The following is a 13911-nucleotide window of genomic DNA, read 5'->3' on the forward strand; positions in this document are numbered from 1 at the left end:
TGCCGTCTGGGCCTGCAGCCTTGCGAGGGTTAACACGTTTAAATGTCTTACTCACCTCGGCTGCAGTGAAGGAGAGTCCGCATGTTTTCGTTGCAGGCCGTGTCAGTGGCACTGTATTGTCCTCAAAGTGGGCAAAAAAGTTATTTAGTCTGCCTGGGACCTCTAATACAGGCGGTGTCAGAGGAAGGCCTTAGAAATTGTCAAAGACTCCAGCTACCCTAGTCATAGACTGTTCTCTCTGCTACCGCACAGCAAGCGGTACCGGAGCAAAAAGTCTAGGTCCAATAGGCTTCTAAACAGCTTCTACCCCCAAGCCATAAGAGTCCTGAACAGCCAATCAAATTGTTACCTAGACTATTTGCACCCCCCCTTCTACGCTGCTGCTACTCTGTTATTATCTATGCAGTCACTTTAATATCTCTACCTACATGTGTATATTACCTCAATTACCTCGACACCGGTGCCCCCCGCACATTGACTCTGTACCAGTACCCCCTGTATATAGTCTCCACATTGACTCTGTACTGTAACACCCTGTATATAGTCTCCACATTGACTCTGTACCAGTACCCCCTGTATATAGTCTCCACATTGACTCTGTACCGTAACACCCTGGATATAGTCTCCACATTGACTCTGTACCAGTGCCCCCTGTATATAGTCTCCACATTGACTCTGTATCAGTGCCTCCTGTATATAGTCTCCACATTTGACTCTGTACCAGTGCCCCCTGTATATAGCCTCCACATTTGACTCTACCAGTGCCCCCTGTATATAGCCTCCACATTGACTCTGTACCAGTACCCCCTGTATATAGTCTCCACATTGACTCTGTACCGTAACACCCTGTATATAGTCTCCACATTGACTCTGTACCAGTGCCTCCTGTATATAGTCTCCACATTGACTCTGTACCAGTACCCCCTGTATATAGCCTCCACATTGACTCTGTACCAGTACCCCCTGTATATAGCCTCCACATTGACTCTGTACTAGTGCCCCCTGTATATAGCCTCCACATTGACTCTGTACCAGTACCCCCTGTATATAGTCTCCACTGTTGACTCTGTACCCGAAACACCCTGTATATAGTCTCCACTTTGACTCTGTACCGTAACACCCTGTATATAGTCTCCACATTGACTCTGTACCAGTGCCCCCTGTATATAGCCTCCACATTGACTCTGTACCAGTGCCCCCTGTATATAGCCTCCACATTGACTCTGTACCAGTACCCCCTGTATATAGTCTCCACTGTTGACTCTGTAACACCGTAACACCCTGTATATAGTCTCCACATTTGACTCTGCACCATGAGTGTCCCCCTGCATATTATTATTATTATTATATAGCCTCCACATTGACTCTGTACCAGTACCCCTGTATATAGTCTCCACATTGACTCTGTATCCGTAACCTCCTGTATATAGTCTCCACATTTGACTCTGTACCAGTGCCTCCTGTATATAGTCTCCACATTGACTCTGTACCAGTACCCCCCTGTATATAGCCTCCACATTGACTCTGTACCAGTGCCCCCTGTATATAGCCTCCACATTGACTCTGTACTAGTGTACTAGTGCCCCCTGTATATAGCCTCCACATTGACTCTGTACCAGTACCCCTGTATATAGTCTCCACTGTTGACTCTGTACCCGAAACACCCTGTATATAGTCTCCACTTTGACTCTGTACCGTAACACCCTGTATATAGTCTCCACATTGACTCTGTACCAGTGCCCCCTGTATATAGCCTCCACATTGACTCTGTACCAGTGCCCCCTGTATATAGCCTCCACATTGACTCTGTACCAGTACCCCCTGTATATAGTCTCCACTGTTGACTCTGTACCGTAACACCCTGTATATAGTCTCCACATTGACTCTGTACCAGTGCCCCCTGTATATAGCCTCCACATTGACTCTGTACCGTAACACCCTGTATATAGTCTCCACATTGACTCTGTACCAGTGCCCCCTGTATATAGCCACGCTAGTGTTATTTACTGCTGCTCTTTAATGATTTTTTATTAAAACTGCATTGTTGGTGAAGGGCTTGTAAAGTAAGCATTTCACTGTATGGTCGGGCAGCAGGTATCCTAGTGGTTAGAGCATTAGACCAGTAACAGAAAGGTTGCTGGATCAAATCCCCGAGCTGACAAGGTAAAAAAAAATCTGTTGTTCTGCCCCTGAACAATGCAGTTAACCCACTGTTCCTCGGTAGGCCATCATTGTCAATAAGAATTTGTTCTTAACTGACTTGCCAAGTTAAATTTAAAATACGTTTACACTTGTATTTGGCACATATGACAAATAACATTTTGTTGACCAGAGCAGCACTACCAGGGCAGAAATATGACGAACTTACTTGTTGGCAAGGTGGCAACCTATGACGGTGTCACATTGAAAGTCACTGAGCTCTTCAGGAAGGCCGTTCTGCCAATGTTTGTCTATGGAGATTTTATGCAATGGGTGAGGCTGAAATAGCCAAATCCACTCATTTGAAGGGGTGTCCACATACTTTCATATATATATAAACTGTAGTGGATGTGCAAGATATTACATGCATTTAGTTACCTTTGAGGATAAATGCATCAAAAGAACATGCAGCCGGACATTGATAAAATCTCAGTATGATTTTATTAAGTTAAAAACAGGGAGTTAATCTTAACCAAAATGTAAAATGAAGAAAAAAAACACATAGGCTCAAATAAATGTACCATTAGTCTCTACTTAGTGTTCATAGTATCATTAACATTTCTGGAACACTGCCTTACTCTGCTTTCCATGCTGCACCCTTCAGGCTTGACGTTTGTGACTCCGACTGTAATAACTCTTTATTGCATACAGAATAAACTCAAAAGCCTAATTTCAAACTCCAGGAGATCAGGGGTGTAATCATTTAAACAAGAGTGTTTCAATTGGACAATTTCAGATTAGTCCCTCCTCGCTTCATTTGCTCCCATTTAAGAAACGTTTTGCAACAGATCGGCATAATGAATGGTCATGAATTCTTTAACTGAAGTGAAGGCTTTTTACTCCATAAAACAAATCTCATATCTGCAGATAAAATATGAAATAAATAGTTCCAGACAGCTGCTCATGATAGACATATGCGTGGTAAACAAAACAGAAATCATTCTATTATGCCCCTTGTCCAACAAAGGGGAAAATTTCCCCCATGCTGTTAGGAAGAGGTAGGGGATGAGGTGTCAAATCCTTACAACTCCTAAGCAATAACAATTATATACAAACAAATATGCCTGAAAACTGGGGGGTTGGTTGGCACAGTCAGGAGTTAAATATGGTAACCACATTCATGGAAAGATGCAAATTTGTACAGCATATTAATATATGTACAAAGACAAATTAAAAGTGGGAGAAATTACTTTTCCCTCCATCTAACCAATAAGCTCATCTGCACAGAAATAAAGACATGTGGGCAGAGAAGGCCAGTCTCAGTGCAAATGATCCAGCTTGCGAAGCCGCAGGGGGTTGGGCAGGGCCTGTGGGTTCGGGACAGCGGAAGCCTCTTGGTCAGGGGAGCGGAAGAGCACCCTACCCCGATGATTGAACATGTAGAAAGATGGGTGGTTCCTCAACGTGTCAAATGTCCTGAAAAATGGGAAGAGGGTATTGAGTCTAGTTTAAACTATACTCATGTTTTCAGTGAGATGGGTCAATAACAACATAGGGTTATCCATATAGGAAAGTCCATGACTAATATGAAATGGTGGCTTACTTGTTTTTCAGCTCTGAGGAGGCATCCATTTCTTTGAACTCTCCCGCAATGTGGACTATACCATAAATGGTCAGAACAAACGCTAACAAAGTCTGTAAGACAATCTGCAAAACAAAATGAAAATATGGCAAACGGAGCAATGAATACAATAGATAAACATCAACGAATATAATAAATAATATAAAATTAACTAGCAGTATTATACAACAGTATTAAATAACTTACATCTACTGGTAGGGTTTCATTTTCTTTTTCTGTCAGACGCATGTAGGATCGATCTGGTGGTAGAAGAGAATAACATTTATCACACTGGAAGCAATGTGGTTACAGTTAAGACCAAAACAAGTTGGTAGCCTCGTTCCATCCATAACAGAGGTATATTCACTCCTTTTTAAACGGAAGCAAACGAAACGCCTTTCTGAATTTGTCCAATTTTTATTTGCAAAACGGAACTGTGGACTAATGATTACACCCCAGATTTTGCAATCTAATTTGCATAACTGTTAGTACTTGGACTTGGGGAGCAGAGGGTCCTTGTTTTCATTTTAACGAAGGCTTAGTTAGTCAATTAAAATATATATATATATTTCATGCTAACATTGTACTAACATATCGCGTTGGCAAGCAGACATTGACTGATCTACAAACAATGACTATTTATTTATGATACAAGGTGATTTGTAGATCAGTCAGCAGTCGCCTGCACTATCGGCTGCAATGTTGAAAAAGCCCATTGTTAGCTACTGTAGCTGCTTGCAGTGACAATAATATGATATACTAAGTAGTTAACTAACTAAATAGCTAGTTAGTAGTTAGATATGTCTGGCATATTAACTAATTTCCATTGCTTGCTAAACTGTTTTGATTGATGTGGAATGGAAATTAGCTAGCTAGCTCGCGCTAGTTAACAGGCCGCAGTTCACTGCATGGCTGATATCTATGTGGATTTTGATCTAAAGAGCAAAATAAAAACCCAGATATGATCATCTTCTTTTTTGATATCGCACTTACGTTGAGCGGCTGAGAAAGCTGCATGAGCCAAGGCAAATAGACCAACACATACAACACCTTTCCAAAAAGACGAAGCCATCTTCATGAGGAAAGAAAGGAAATGAACAGTGTCGCTACAAAATGTCGTAAGCGATGAAGATGAACCCGGAAGTGGAATATTGATCCCTTCTTCTTCTTCTGGGGATTTTTAAAAATGTCGGATGGCAACCAACTTTAAGGTGCTTTACCGCAACCAACTGGACCTTTAGTGTAGACAAGAGACGGAAGGTCGAAACCTACCCAATGTTCTCAATATTCTAATCTCACGAAGGAAATGAAATCCATAATTAAATACTACATCCCCTGATAATTTCCCCAAAGTAGTCAAATGCCTTCTTTTTCACTGGCTAATGTCTCCCAAATCATAGGAAGCCCCACCCAGTTGACTACTTTAAAATGGTGGAAGCCTTCAATGGCAATGTCCATGCTAAAACGAGTCCTCTATCTTTCTCTAACAGGCACCACTCAGATATAAAGTTGTTTTTATTTGCCTGAAATGCCACCTGCGTTTACTTATATCAGTGCATTCCTAACAACCTTATTATTTGACAAAATAAGCCTCACATAGAAAATAAGCAATTCCATTTTTTTGTTGACCAAATTCGACAATTTCTCAATGGCCTCCATTCAAAAATCCTTCACATCGTAGGTTTATTTTCATGCAAAGATTTTGGGCTGAGTAAAACCTTTACCCTTCGCCTCTTCCTCTCTGATCTCGTGGATTAAGAGATTAACAGCCTTTTTAGTCCATTACAGAGCACACATTGAATATATGTTTGATTTAGGATCGAATTATGCTACCCTTCATATCAGCTTTGCTTCCTTTACAGTTTTCAAACAAGGACTTCTATTCTAAAGTTTCTTTAAACATTTTTACCTGGAAGTAGTTACTTTAATCTTTTTTTCTCCAAAAATGGGTTGTTCCACCGCTAAACCCAATTACAAAGAAGAATAAGAAGAAGGGATGCTTGCCCAAAAAAGTGATGTTAGGATATATAAATTATCCTGTACAAACTTTTTTTGCCAAATACATTAAATTACATTGTTACAGGTGTCAAGCTTATGTGCTTGTGGCAGCAGTGTGTAGGAGGGAGGTTCCTATGTGTGAGAAGTGTGCAGAAGACAAAGGAATGTGTAGCATGGGGAAAGTAGTGGTATATGTTAGTTGTAGGGGTGGGGTGGGGTGCCCATGGAGCTGGGGATCAACCTGTGAGAGAGGCAGGTTGAGGTTTCCAGGGTTAGAGTAGTGCAGAAGTTGTCTTATGCTGAGGCAGTGAAGAAAGTAGAGGAAGATGGTTCAAGGGGAGGGATCCTGAGAAGAGTGGTGTGAGCAGTAGACCTGTACCAGTACAGAAGGATAGTGATATATGCTTCAGAAAGATTGGATTTTTAGCATTTATAGAAATGGTTACTGTACTGCAGGGATTGTATGTAAGTCGCAGAAAATTGAGGTTGTGGTGGCAGCTGCAGATAGGTATTTGGGTGTATGAGATTTGACTTCAGAAGAGTGGTGGTGTCCCGTCCTTTCCGGCTTTTGGCCTGAGGCATGACTATATATATGTAAATAGTGGAGTAGGGTGGTGAGTTTTTAGTGCGTGTACTGTTAGATGGTAAGGTATTTGTTTATTTATTTTTATTTTCAAGCAAGTATAAAGGAGTTATACTCCTGTCTAGTAGGTGGCGGTAATGCAAAATGTATTGGATGCCAATCGCCGCTAAATCTTATCGAAGAAGAAGGGTTGTTCCTGAGCTAGCCACGCACGATATTCTGTTTCTGCTAGATATAAGGAACTGCTTTTGTTTCAGTTTAAAATAAACAAAGGCTTGATAAGAAACACCGTAGACATGGCAGAGGCGATTCAGAAGAAATTACAATCGGAGCTAGAAAAATACCAGCAGATGCAAAAAGGTATGTAGCTAACGTTAGCTCGCTAACTAGCTAACGTGAGCTATAGCTGTAATGTTACATGTATGGTACATCTCTGCTGGCATGGTCATTTATTGTTACCTCAGCAGCTAGCTAGAAATTGACATCTGTCTGGTTATACTGTAACAGCTAGCTATTAGGTCAAGTAACAAGTAACTTGCAAAATGTGCATTATTCTTGAAATCTAACGTTAGACAACTGCCCTTTTGCTACCTGATCTTCCATACCCATTTAAAGCGTATCTTTATTTAAAAAAAAACGTTATTTCAGTTTCAGAATAATCAGGCAAGTTAACTGGTTAACATCTTGAACCTGCTTTGTAGTATACCCCTCTGATCTTCCATCCCATAGGATCGGTCTTAGGATCTTACGATAGGTCGTCGTAAGATCAATCGTTTGTACAGTTGGCTACACCCTATGCAGCATAGTATTACCATAGACATGACCATAGAAATGGATAATAGCTATGTTCTATTTACATCACTCAGTATCACTGGTCCTCTTGTACCCAACGTTGTTATTGTTTACATGTGCATGTCAAGACCCACACTGATTTGCTAACGTTGCTTTTATTCCCTTTAGATGTTAGTAAGAGCATGTCAGCCAGGCAGAAACTGGAGGCTCAGGTGACAGAGAATAATATAGTCAAAGAGGTGAGTACACGTCTCTATCCTTTCACAATGAATGTTCAGTAAGTATGAATGAATCCCAGTACATATTCCGTTGCTGATACACTTCCTTTCCGTCTTTCAGGAGTTGGACTTGTTGGACACCCAGAACACAGTTTACAAGCTTATAGGTCCAGTTCTGGTGAAGCAAGACTTGGAGGAAGCCAAAGCCACAGTGGCAAAGAGGCTAGAATACATAAATGGGGAGATGTGAGTCTGAAAGATAATGTTTATTCATTTTAATAACTCCACAAGGTGTCTGAAATAACAACCGCTTATTGCCTAAAGTATTTAATCCAGAAGTGTAACATTTTTCTGTCTGTTTTGGGCTGTAGTCAAAGATATGAGACTCTACTAAAGGACATGGAGAAGAAGTCTGATCAGCATCGTGAGGTCCTGTCTAGTCTGCAGCAAGAGTACCAGAGGGCTCAGGGCCTGGCTGTGGGCAAGGTCTGACCAACAGATGGCATGGATGCACACACATACAGGGAGAAAGAAAAGCACTGAATCCAGCCGCAGAGCTTTACTACTCACCCAACAATGTCGCCATAAATCCAATGACTTATTGTCCTTTGTACTTATTGTATGCAGCTGCTTGTTAGTGTGACTTCTGTTGCTGTTATTATAATAAATACATTGTTTTTCTTTTTGTGATTAAATGCTTTGTTGTCCGTCTTTTTGCTGGTCACTAGTGAAATACAGTGCAGTGTCTAGACATTATTTGGAACATATATATGTATTGGAGCTGGGGCACGGTGGGGAAGATGGCCAGAGACTGACAGAAGTGATTACTTTGTTGGTGCCCCATGAGCCAGCCAGTGTGACTGGGATGAGTGAGTGAAATATGTATTGCTATCAGGGCCATGGCCATGTGTTATATTTTTGTTGAATTTTATGCAGAAGCCGATAATGTTACTTTCCTGGCTAAATTGACAGACTGGATCATTCCAGACAACAGTGATTACACAATTCGAGTTCTGCTACGTGGTCTGGTGTCAACCAGGCTAAAATCTTGCCACAGCAACTATTCAAATTCCATGAATTACTTAATATGGCTAGTCTAGAAGTTGGGGACAAAATAAATCAAACTAATGGTGAATGATGCAAATTCACTGAATAATTATTATGCAACATATATTTACAAATTGTTTTCCCAGCCTGTTGAGGCACTAAATAATGTATGCCCATGTAATAGAAGTCTCTTTTTTAGCGTTCTACACCACTACTTTGTGCCACATGATGGCGCTACTGATCCCATTGACTCCCTAACATCCTCAGCTTCAAAGTTGCTACAATGATAAACCCAATGTTGGTTTAATAGCTATTGAGCACATACTTTTTTACAAAAGGCTACAGATTTCGGCCAATTTCAAACGTTACACTGTACTGTTGTACGTGTACTGACTGCCATGGTAGCCAAAATTATCATGATGCTGCTGGACTCCATCTCCAGGTCCCTGACAGTTGTTTGTGTTGCAAAATATTCGTAAATGTTATTTAATCAGATCATAAAGTCAATTATATATTCACTTTAAGCCAGGTAACGCGTCATTCAAACATGGGGGATTCCGGGCTTGGCAAATTAAATTCTGATAATATAATCCCAACATAATTTTTTAAGTCATTTCTCCCATAACATACTTTTCCAAGTTTTTACCCCACATTGGTTTAAAGATACACATTTAGCCTTGCTCCCGTTAAATGTTTAGGAACCCCGTGGTGCTCTTGCCACGACTTGAGTTAACGAGGTGGGGAGTCGTTTGCTGGAGCGAGACATTTACTCTAATTACAGAGGCAGGCAAGCGGGACCATGCGACCAGATGTTAACCGGAAGAATCTCATTCAAACCGCACTGGTAGCATTGCGCTTGAGCAAAGGGGTGTGTCCCCGCCCACATAAAGCGTGCACCCCCGCAGCTCCGGTCCCCATTTCTATTTCAATGAAAAGTGGATAGAGCACAGCGGAGACCGCATTGTGCAGCGTCCCCCGCAATTAATGTCCAGCGGAGTAAGACCATTCCCCCTTCATTGCCCCCCTGAAGAGGATTTAACCAGCATGAATAATGGGCCTGAAAACGGCGCGTTGGTCTGCAAACCAATATTCCTCCACCAAACCTCACCCTCTGAAATGCCTCAATTTAAGACTGGCACAGCAATTGAACAAAGTAGCTATTCATAGAATGGAATAAAGTGAAGGCGTACGCTACATTAAACGTTAGGCTAAAACATGAATGTAAATCATGTCAATTAATGTACACTTTAAGGACCACTTTAGCCAAGTCATTATTGTAGAAAATTGTGAAACATTATTCTATGATAGCCCAGACACTTTCTCCCAATCCAGCCTGCGGACGAGGTCTACCAATCCTCACTGAATAATCATATCTCTGCATCCGTGGCACCGCAGCAGTATAGAATATCATTGATGTCATGGCTAAGGCTCTCAGACTAACCCATAGCCACAAGTAGGCCTAGTAACAACATGTGAAAATCATTATCATGCAAGATCCCTCGATTTGGTTCACTTTGACTGATTTCATTTATTTGACAATTTGTGAAATCCATACATAAGGCCCTTCCAGCTGGTGACGCCTCCACATACAATTTAAGAAAATCAGCAACGATAACACAATAAAGTTTAACAGCTTATTTCCATTGTGGTCCTTATTTTCACATGGCGGTAAATCTGGCAAACCTGCACCATACGCGCCTTGGATAACATTCGCACTTACTTGCAGCAGACTGTCAAACTGCCAGTCGAGAAAATAAGAACGATGTGCCTTTTACAAGTGCAAATGTAACTTCCTCTTTAGAGATTTCCATGGGAAAGAAAAATAAAGGTGAAACTATACCACACCAAGCATCGAATTACACATTTCAAGAGATTCAAATGTGAATGAACCCACTGGGCACACATGTCAGTTCAACGTCTAGTTTTGAATAACATTTGGTTGAGTTGTCAACAAACGTGAAGACAACAAAACATGTCACCATGTCATTGGATTTAGGGAGACAGTTGGGTGAAAAAAATACTAAATCCCTTACTTTGATTTCCTTTTTCAAATCCAATCACTTTTCCGCGTTGTTTCAACCTCAGCACATTGATCTTTTTTTCTGCTTGAAATGACGTGGAAGCAACGTTGATTCAACCAGTTTTTACCCGGTGGGAAGTGACTCCATGGTGAATCAAAGTTCTCAATCTTAGTCCAGTTTATGGTTATGAACACTTCCACTTCTCCAGCAAGACATATATTGCTTAGCTTTATTATGCAGGTTCAAAATGTTTCTGTGTGCTACCGTCCTTTTTTTGCAGTTAAAACTTGTTTTCAAATCAAGAAAGTATAACAAATTATGAATCAAAACACAGATGCAAATAAACAAGACTGAGATGATTTTACATTTGTATTTATTTGTAAGAATATAAAAATACATTGGATCTCAGTTGTCAAAAATATACATATTTTCAAAATAAATTAGGCCCAAACATTTCACTCGAGGATATCCATGATTCTTGATCATTTTCGTGGATACTGATGATGGCTCTTAAATTGTGTGGATACTGACAAGGGTTCTTGAATTGTATGAGTAATTTCAACAATTTAATCAACAAAACAAGTTGTCTTGACAGTCATCTAAATATATATGTTATCTTTCAGTCATCTGAATATATGTTATTGTTACAGCCGTTAGATTAATTAGACCAAGGTGCAGCGTGGTAGACGAACATCTTACTTTTATTCAAAATGAACACCGCCCCCCCCAAAAAAATACAAAACGACAGTAAAGTTCTGCAGGCTATAGAGCAACTAACAAAATCAAGATCCCACAAACTCAGGTGGAAAACAGGCTGCCCAAGTATGATCTCCAATCATACAAACCATACCTGGCCAACAAAGAAATAGAACACATAGATTTGCCCACCCATGTCACACCCTGACCTAACCAAATAAAGAATAAAAAAGGCTCTCTAAGGTCAGGGCGTGACAGTTATCTTTCATTCATCTAAATATATGTTTCATTATTAGTTTTTATTTATTTTATTTCACATTTATTTAACCAGGTGGGCTAGTTGAGAACAAGTTCTCATTTGCAACTGCGACCTGGCCAAGATAAAGCGTAGCAATTCGACACATACAACACAGAGTTACACATGGAATAAACAAAACATACAGTAGAACAAAAGAAAGTCTATGTACAGTGAGTGCAATTGTATTTTTTTAACCTTTATTTAACTAGGCAACTCAGTTAAGAACAAATTCTTATTTTCAATGACAGCCTAGGAACAGTGGGTTAACTGCCTGTTCGGGGGCAGAACAACAGATTTGTACCTTGTCAGCTCAGGGGTTTGAATTTGCAACCTCTCAGTTACGAGTCCAACACTCTAACCACTAGGCTACCCTGCCAAGGTAAGTTAAGGAAATAAATAGGCCATGGTGGCGAAGTAATTACAATATAGCAATTAAACACTGGAATGGTAGATTGGCAGAAGATGAATGTGCAGGTAGAGATACTGGGGTGCAAAGGAGCTAAATAAATAAATAATACCAGTATGGGGATGAGGTAGGTAGATAGATGGGCTGTTTACAGATGGGCTATGTACAGGTGCAGTGATCTGTAAGCTGCTCTGACAGCTGGTGCTTAAAGCTAGTGAGGGAGATGTGAGTCTTCAGAGATTTTTGCAATTCATTCCAGTCATTGGCAGCAGAGAACTGGAAGGAAAGACGACCAAAGGAGGAATTGGCTTTGGGGGTGACCAGTGAGATATTATTATTATTATTATATTATTATTATATTAGATATATCTGCTGGAGCGCATGCTGCTATGGTGACCAGTGAGCTGAGATAAGGCGGGGCTTTACCTAGCAGAGACTTGTAGATAACCTGTAGCCAGTGGATTTGGAGACGAGTATGAAGCGAGGGCCAACCAACGAGAGCGTACAGGTCGCAATGGTGGGTAGTGTATGGGGCTTTGGTGACAAAACGGATGGCACTGTGATAGACTGCATCCAGTTTGTTGAGTAGAAGAGTGTTGGGGGCTATTTTATAGATGACATAGCCGAAGTCGAGGATTGGTAGGATGGTCAGTTTTACGAGGGTATGTTTGGCAGCATGAGTGAAGGATGCTTAGTTGCGATATAGGAAGCCGATTCTAGATTTAATTTTGGATTGGAGATTCTTAATGTGAGTCTGGAAGGAGAGTTTACAGTCTAACCAGACACCCAGCTATTTGTAGTTGTCCACGTATTCTAAGTCAGAGCCGTCCAGAGTAGTGATGCTGGACGGGCAGGCAGATGCTGGCAGTGATCGATTGAATAGCATGCATTTAGTTTTATTTGCGTTTAAGAGCAGTTGGAGGCCACGGAATGAGAGTTGTATGGCATTGAAGCTCATCTGGAGGTTAGGTAACACAGTGTCCAAGGAGGGGCCAGAAGTATACAGAATGGTGTCATCTGCGTAGAGGTGGATCAGAGAATCACCCGCAGCAAGAGCAACATCATTGATGTATACAGAAAAGAGAGTCGGCCCAAGAATTGAACCCTGTGGCACACCCATAGAGACTGTCAGAGGACCGGACAACAGTCCCTCCGATTTGACACACTGAACTCTATCAGAGAAGTAGATGGTAAACCAGGTGAGGCAATCATTTGAGAAACCAAGGCTGCCGGGTCTGCCAATAAGAATGATTGACAGAGTCGAAAGCCTTGGCCAGGTCAATGAATACGGCTGCACAGTAATGTCTCTTATCGATGGCGGTTATGATGTCGATTAGAACCTTGAGCGTGGCTGAGGTGCACCCATGACCAGCTCTGAAACCAGATTGAATAGCGGATAAGGTATGGTGGGATTCGAAATGGCCAGTAATCTGTTTGTTAACTTGGCTTTCGAAGACCTTAGAAAGACAGGGTAGGATAGATATAGGTCTGTAGAAGTTTGGGTCTAGAGTGTCACCCCCTTTGAAGAGGGGGATGACAGCGGCAGCTTTCCAATCTTTGGGAATCTCAGACGATACGAAAGAGAGGTTGAACAGGCTAGTAATAGGGGTTGCAACAATTTCAGCAGATATTTTTTAGAAAGAGAGGGTCCAGATTGTCTAGCCCGGCTGATTTGTAGGGGTCCAGATTTTGCAGCTCTTTCAGAACATCAGCTATCTGGATTTGGGTAAAGGAGAAATGGTGGGGGCTTTGGCGGGTTGCTGTGGAGGGTGCCAGGCAGTTAACCGGGGTAGGGGTAGCCAAGTGGAAAGCATGGCCAGCCGTAGAGAAATGCTTATTGAAATTCTCAATTATAGTGGATTTATCGGTGGTGACAGTGTTTCCTAGCCTCAGAGCAGTGGGCAGCTGGGATGAGGTGCTCTTATTCTCCACGGACTTTACAGTGTCCCAGATCTTTTTTGAGTTAGTACTACAGGATGCAAATTTCTGTTTGAAAAAGCTTGCCTGTGTATATTTGTTTCTAACTTCCCTGAAAAGTTGCATATCATGGGGTCTATTCGATGCTAATGCAGAACGCTACAGGAGGTTTTTG

General features: G+C 41.3%; 2 protein-coding genes across 2 annotated transcripts; one reads left to right on the forward strand and one right to left on the reverse strand.

Annotated features, from left to right (window-relative positions):
• Window positions 1-2621: 2621 nt before the first annotated feature.
• On the reverse strand, window positions 2622-4920 carry mmgt1 (membrane magnesium transporter 1). Its single transcript, XM_035743984.2, has 4 exons — window positions 4754-4920; window positions 3968-4020; window positions 3743-3846; window positions 2622-3615 (listed from the first exon to the last, which is right to left on the reverse strand). Exons 1-4 carry the CDS (start codon window positions 4836-4838, stop codon window positions 3459-3461), a joined length of 399 nt encoding a protein of 132 aa, XP_035599877.1. The 5' UTR covers window positions 4839-4920; the 3' UTR covers window positions 2622-3458.
• A 1550-nt stretch (window positions 4921-6470) lies between these two features.
• Window positions 6471-8046, forward strand: pfdn6 (prefoldin subunit 6). Its single transcript, XM_035743803.2, has 4 exons — window positions 6471-6701; window positions 7302-7372; window positions 7473-7597; window positions 7723-8046. Exons 1-4 carry the CDS (start codon window positions 6638-6640, stop codon window positions 7841-7843), a joined length of 381 nt encoding a protein of 126 aa, XP_035599696.1. The 5' UTR covers window positions 6471-6637; the 3' UTR covers window positions 7844-8046.
• Window positions 8047-13911: the final 5865 nt, after the last annotated feature.

The sequence above is a fragment of the Oncorhynchus keta genome, chromosome 30 (genome assembly GCF_023373465.1).
Source record: "Oncorhynchus keta strain PuntledgeMale-10-30-2019 chromosome 30, Oket_V2, whole genome shotgun sequence".
In the NCBI taxonomy this organism is placed as follows: domain Eukaryota; kingdom Metazoa; phylum Chordata; class Actinopteri; order Salmoniformes; family Salmonidae; genus Oncorhynchus; species Oncorhynchus keta.

Excerpts from the sequence above, each read along its gene's own strand:
- pfdn6 (XM_035743803.2), top strand. The coding sequence starts at position 6,638 with ATGGCAGAGGCGATTCAGAAGAAATTACAATCGGAGCTAGAAAAATAC. Across the intron at positions 6,702-7,301 it reads ATACCAGCAGATGCAAAAAG|ATGTTAGTAAGAGCATGTCA; the intron begins GTATGTAGCTAA and ends TATTCCCTTTAG. Across the intron at positions 7,598-7,722 it reads GAATACATAAATGGGGAGAT|TCAAAGATATGAGACTCTAC; the intron begins GTGAGTCTGAAA and ends TTTGGGCTGTAG.
- mmgt1 (XM_035743984.2), bottom strand. The coding sequence starts at position 4,838 with ATGAAGATGGCTTCGTCTTTTTGGAAAGGTGTTGTATGTGTTGGTCTA. Across the intron at positions 3,847-3,967 it reads ATGAAACCCTACCAGTAGAT|ATTGTCTTACAGACTTTGTT; the intron begins GTAAGTTATTTA and ends TTTGTTTTGCAG. Across the intron at positions 3,616-3,742 it reads TCCTCAGAGCTGAAAAACAA|GACATTTGACACGTTGAGGA; the intron begins GTAAGCCACCAT and ends CCCATTTTTCAG.